At 35.2% G+C, this 6807-nt stretch overlaps 1 protein-coding gene across 1 annotated transcript; it reads right to left on the reverse strand.

Annotated features, from left to right (window-relative positions):
* Positions 1 to 2847: 2847 nt before the first annotated feature.
* On the reverse strand, positions 2848 to 5512 carry LOC145158614 (uncharacterized). Its single transcript, XM_079077489.1, has 5 exons — positions 4573 to 5512; positions 3819 to 4494; positions 3673 to 3739; positions 3368 to 3597; positions 2848 to 3280 (listed from the first exon to the last, which is right to left on the reverse strand). Exons 1-5 carry the CDS (start codon positions 5510 to 5512, stop codon positions 2848 to 2850), a joined length of 2346 nt encoding a protein of 781 aa, XP_078933615.1.
* Between the last annotated feature and the right edge of the window lie 1295 nt (positions 5513 to 6807).

Genomic DNA, 6807 nt, shown 5'->3' on the forward strand with positions numbered 1-6807 from the left:
TATTTATTTATTTATAATGTAAATAAAATAGTTTAGTCAAGGTTGTTTATTTGTAAATATAAACTAATTAGAACTTATGCAGACATTGAACTAACACTACAAGGAAAAAGGCCATTACCGGCGACAAAAGTCGCCGGTAATACTAATAGCGGCGACGCGTCGCCGGTACTGAGTCGCCGCTACTGCTTCGTCGCTATTGATCACTTTGTCGCCGCTAATGAGAAACGTCGCCGCTATTGACCATGTCGCCGCTAATGAGTTGAGTCGCCGCTAATAACCATGTCGCCGGTAATGACCCTTGTCGCCGGTAATAACAGTTTTCATTTTTTTTATTTTTTTTTAATTAATGATTTTGGTTGGCGGTGATAATGTCGCCGGTAAAAGTGTCGCCGGTAATAACAATATTCGATTAAATATCAAAAATAATAGTGTCGACGCTAATTACAAATTAAATATTAACAAACATCCGATTAAATATCAAACATAATAGTGTCAATGCAAATTACAAACAAACATCCGATTACAATTAAATATCAAAAGTCATAATATCCGAGTAGCAAAACAACCAAAGTTTTACAATCTACCAAGTAGCAAAGCATGACAACATATGCAAATAAAACACATCCTTACATACCATCATCTTCGTTCCCATCGTTTCCTTGATTATTATGGGATTGAAAAAACGAATAAAGCTCATCCCTACATGCCGGGTCGCTGAGCATTGCACGAAGATTTTCCAACTACATAATTAATAACAATATATATATATATATATAAACTTATAAGTTAGATTGTCAAACATAAACAAAAACTATCAAAATACATTGCTATTTTTAAACTAAGATAGAAAACCAAAGTACATTGCTATTTCTTGCACTTGGGACAAAAACCCAATTACCAAAATTTTTAGCAAATAATCACCACAAAACCAAAATTACCAATTCAACATGCATTTTACGATGCTAAAGTAGATTGCTATTTTAAAACTAAGATAGAAAACCAAAGTACATTGCTATTTCTTGCACTTGGGACAAAAACCAAATTACCAAACTTTTTAGCAAATAATCACCACAAAACCAAAATTACCAATTCAACATGCATTTTACGATGCTAAAGTAGATTGCTATTTTAAAACTAAGATAGAAAACCAAAGTACATTGCTATTTCTTGCACTTGGGACAAAAACCAAATTACCAAACTTTTTAGCAAATAATCACCACAAAACCAAAATTACCAATTCAACATGCATTTTACGATGCTAAAGTAGATTGCTATTTTTAAACTACGACAAAAAACCAAAGTACGTTGTTATTTTTTGCACTTGGGACAAAAACTTAATTACAAAACTTTTTAGCAAATAATCACCACAAAACCAAAGTAGATTGTTTTACCTGTGATGGTTGTGATGGTTGTGGTGATGGTTGCGAAGGCTGTGGAATCGGCGGGAGAGCAGAAGGTTTACGGCTAATGCCTCTAATATGGCCACGTCGCTCTCCTAATACTTTCTCAAACGCAGCTCTTTCTTGAGCGGGAGTTAACTGACTTTCACCTTGAGTTTGTTCTAACAGCTCTTCAACTAACCGATTCTGTAACTCCCAAAAGTGAGTAACAATTAAGTATAAATAAACATTTAATTATATGATAAAATTATAATTAAATACTTACATATTGTTGTTCCGCCTCAGCAGTAACAAATATATCATTCTTATCGGTATGAGCTTTGCGAAACGTTTCCACTCTCTTCAGGTTCTGTTTAACTTTAAAAATTAGATTATATTTTAAATAAATAATTACATGTATCGTACGTTACCTTCTTATAGCAAGTACTGCTATACGAGCTCGACCCCCCACGATTCACATTTGTTTGCATTTCACGGATTTTTTTGTTCCTTTCTGAAGCAATTTTGTGTTCCTCCGTTTGAAAATACTCAACTGCCTTCGCCCAGTTATCAACTAGCATACCCTCCGGAGGATTGGCTAATGCTCTCGGGATATCATCATACCCTCCAACTGACTTAAAATATTCTTTTGCGTCAGCTTTACGTTCTCGATAACCTTTTAACAAAGCTGCTTGAAAACTCTCTGTCAACAGATTAGCTTGTACATCCTGGTACATCTGATCCAAATCAAACTTTGTCTACAAAAAAAAAAGTTAACCAAGTAAAAAACAATTATAGTTAACCATATAAAATATATTTAAATAAATAATTACCGCTAAATGTTGTAATACGGTGTCCTGTATTGAAGGGGAAACTTTTTTCCAAGTCCATTTGTCAAACGGGACCATCTGCCACATTGTTTTTCCAACTTCTCGGGAAAACATGTCTTTCGGCTCTCCTACGGGATCAAATGTGATATCCCTATCATATTGCAAGCTAATTGGTTTCCCCTGGTTCCGTAAGATTGCTTTTTCAAGTTTTATGTTTTTTGCTTTGCCTCGAACTTTCCTTCGGGCACGTTCCTCAACTACAAATATAATTAAAAATTATTAGAAACGATATTTAATTTATAATAATTGAACAAAAATATTAAATAAAAATTCATAATAAGATTTACCGTCTTGCTCATGCTGACCAGGACCTCTACCACCTGGGATAGGTGGGTCCTCAGCTCCGTCTCCCCCATGTCCACGACCCATGACAACAGCCATGGTATACATAAACAAAATCCATATGCTCATCATTTCCTGAAAAACTATAAGATATACAAATACAATTATTATTACAGATACACATTACATAAAAATAAACATTTACATAGGAATACACATTTCTATTTAAACTAGAAATCCAAATAAAGTTCATATTACAAACACATATTACAAATACACATTACATAACAACTATTCTAATCTGAATCTTCCTCATATCCTTCAGTGTCTTCTTCGGTATCATAATCAGAATCGGTCTCATCGTAATCAGTCTCGCAATCAGAAACATCATTGACTCTACCAGTTGGCGGAGGAACTTCAGTTGCACTTTCTACATCAACAATGACTCTAGGAATGTTTTGAAAGTACATGCTGAAATCGATAAAAAGTGGAGCATCGGATGAAGAGATATTTTGAAGTACATCGACATTGTCTACATTTTCGTGTGAGACATTGTCAACATTTTGAACAAGGTCATTGTTCGATGGTAGATCCCAAATACTTCGATGATTAACATGCTCGACAACACACTGATGGTTATTGTTTGGCTCTCTGATGTAGAACACTTGTTTGGCTTGTGAAGCATATATGAGTTGATCATCTTTGTATGCTTCGCGTCGTGTGTCGATACTGGTGAAATTATCACTAGAAATAACTCATGTTCGAGTATCAAACCACTTGCAATGAAATAGTACAGTTGAATAATCATGTGTATACCTCAACTCTATAATCTCTTCTAACTGGCCATAATATTTCTCGCCTTTCTGACCCACCGCTAAAACCCCAGAGTTTTGTGTTGTACGTTGTGTGTCACGACTAAGTACCATAAACCTAACACCATTGACTATGCATGCGGTGTAAGAATAAGCATTCATTTGCGGACCCATTGCAAGAGCCGACAACTCTTTGTGGAATTCTGGAGAGTTTTCTATTTTCATTTGATGAACCTAGAAATTATAAATTAATATGTATTATGTATTCGTTAGATCAATGAAACAAATTTGTTTATTAATTTATATTACCTTTTCACGAAACCAATTACGAAATTCTCTCTTTTCATCACTTTGGAGATGCGCATATTTGAATTTCCTATGTTGATGACCAAAAGATATAGATTTAAAAAGATAAAAAAAAATTAAGGATGAAAGTTAGAGATAAGATTAATTACTTGATATACTGTCTGACTTCTTCACAACTATTCAATACAAACCATTCCATGTTATGCATTTTCGTTAAATTAAGAGTTTTGATTTGAGTTGTGCTGGCCGGTCGACATTTAGACTCAAACATCCAAAACTTTGTTTTTTCAATGACAACATCTTCATTTCTTTCCGGACGATTCTTTACATCTTGAAGGTACATCAAACAAAATGATAAAGCTTCTTCAGCAACATAACCCTCAGCTATACAACCTTCCGGCTTCGCCTTGTTTCTGACATAGTTTTTTAGTCTTTTCATATACCTTTCGAAGGGATACATCCATCTCATACATACCGGGCCTCCGGCAATCGCTTCATCAGGTAAATGCAAAACTAAATGAACCATAATGTCAAAAAATGTTGGAGGATAAATCAATTCTAACTTGCACAAGATTGCAATAATGTCTACTTTTGCTTTCCTCATATCCTCCACCTTCAATGTTCTGGAACAAAGTTGCTTGAAAAACGTACAAAGTTCTACAATAGGTGTATACGTATCTTTGTCTAACAACCCTCTTACTCCAATCGGTATCAAACGTTGCATAAGAATGTGGTGGTCATGCGATTTCAACCCAATAATGTTAGTATTGGTATCGTTCACTTTCTTACTGATGTTAGAACCAAACCCATCCGGCAGTTTAACCTCTTTTATAAATTGACAAAAGAGTTATCGAGTAGATTTCGTGAAAGAGTATCTTGCTTGGGGTCTATGAAACTTGTCACCATTTTTTTGCAACCATTCATTTCTCCGAATTTTTAGAATTCTCAAGTCCTCTCGTGCATTTGATGTGTCTTTGCTTTTATCGTTCATTAGAAGAGTACCTAACAAACTCTCATCCATATTTTTCTGGACATGCATGAGATCTATGTTGTGTTTCAACTGTAGAGAAGACCAATACTCGAGTTCGTAGAAAATGCTTCGTTTCGACCAGTTCAACTCGTAATCTTGTCGCTTTGGCTCCCCGCCTCCATGCTCAGGATGTTTACCCGGTTTACGAGTTAGTAGGCGACCTAGTTGCTCTTGTATGTCATCATTACTAAAGTGTCTCGGAGCGGGTCTTGTCTCTTCCATCCCGTTAAAGTCCAACCTCTTTCTTAACGGATCATTAGCATCTAGGAAACGACGATGACCGATATATACGACTTTGTTTGTTGCACGGTACGAAGGAGTGTCTTCATTGCAAGTAGCACATGCTCTATACCCTTGCCCACTCCAACCTGATAGACTACTACGAGCTGGCCAATCATTTATTGTCCACAGCAACATAGCTCTCATCGTGAAGAATGTGTTTGTCGCTGCATCTTTAATACGTACGCCTGAGTTCCACAAATGTTTAAGCTCTTCCACCAACGGTCTAAGGAAAACATCCATATCCTTGCCAGGAGCTTTCGGGCCTGGAATCAACAAAGTCAACATGAATGATGACTCTTTCATACAAAGCCAGGGTGGCAGATTGTATGTGGTGAGTATGACCGGCCATGTGCTATGTGGATTACACATGTTTCCAAATGGATTGAAACCGTCAGCTGAAAGACCTAGGCGTACGTTACGGGGTTCACTGGAGAAGTCGGGGTATTTTTTATCAAAATCTTGCCAATGTTCCCCATCAACAGGATGAAGCATCACACCATCTTCTGAACGTCTGGTACTATGCCAAATCATATTTTTGGCAGTGTGCCTCGAACAATATAAACGTCGTAGTCTAGGGGTCACAGGAAAGTACCGTAACACCTTATGAGGTACTTTCTTACCCTTGGTGTTTTTATCGATCCATCAGCTCTCTTTACAAACGGGACAAACTTGCAATGAATCGTGTTCTTTCCAAAAGAGACAACAATCGTTTTTGCACACATGTATCGACTCATACCCCAGGCCAATAGACTTTAGTTTCTTTTTGGCTAGATAATGTGAAAGGGGAACCTTGTTGCCTTTGGGAAATGCTAATTGCAACAACTCAAGGAGTTGATCAAATGAACTATCAGTCCATTTGTTGTTCACCTTGATATGCATTAACTTTGCTAGAAACTCAAGGGAAGAAAAGATGCAACCAGGATACAATTTAGTTTCCATTTCTTCCAACAACTGTGCAAAATCATCATCCACACCGCTACCACTTGTATTCGAGGTTCCTTCATCAAGGTTGGTATCATTTTCTCTCGACTCCCACATCACATCGTCGATTAAATCGGCCATTTGGTTACTTGGCAAGACGACTGGAGGAATAAAAGATTCACCATGATAGATCCAAATTTTGTACGACTTACTGAAACCATTTATAAATATATGGCGTTCAACTGCAGTCGGGTACTTGAAGTAACGGTTATCACATTTTTCACACGCACATCTGATTTTACCATTACTATCAAGGTGTGACTTCGACTTCTCGATAAAAGCTTTGAGTCCTGCTTGGAACTCGGGATGGTTTCGATATGGATTAATAGTCCAGCTTTTATCAATAGACATGATGTTGCTGAAACATAATTTTGGGTTTAGAGTTTAGTATACATAATTAGCATTGTTTTTTTTCCAATCCACATTTTTTTTACAATTAAAATAATAAAAATATAAAAAATTAAAAAATTAAAAAAATTAAATTAAAATTTTTTATTTATGCATTTTTTTAATTAATTTTAATTACAATTACTTGTAATTTATATATGCAAAAGTTGTAAATATTAAATAAAATGGTCAAAGATCCATAAAAAACATTTATTACTATTGTAAGTTAACTATATAACTTATTGGTTACTTTGGGTTTAGCTTGGGTAGAAACTATATAACATTTTTTTTGTGTTTTTTTTTCAATTATAACAATAATTAATTTTTATTTTCTTTTCAATTATAACCTTATAAATTAATTTGAAGATTATAAGTTAACTATATAACTTATTGGTTAATTAATTTGGAGTTAGCTTGGGTAAAAACTAGAAACTTTCTAGTTTTTGTATATAAGTTTT

This window comes from Lactuca virosa, chromosome 2, assembly GCF_052849685.1.
Source record: "Lactuca virosa cultivar CGN04683 chromosome 2, Lactuca_virosa_CGN04683_v6, whole genome shotgun sequence".
Classification (NCBI taxonomy): Eukaryota; Viridiplantae; Streptophyta; class Magnoliopsida; order Asterales; family Asteraceae; genus Lactuca; species Lactuca virosa.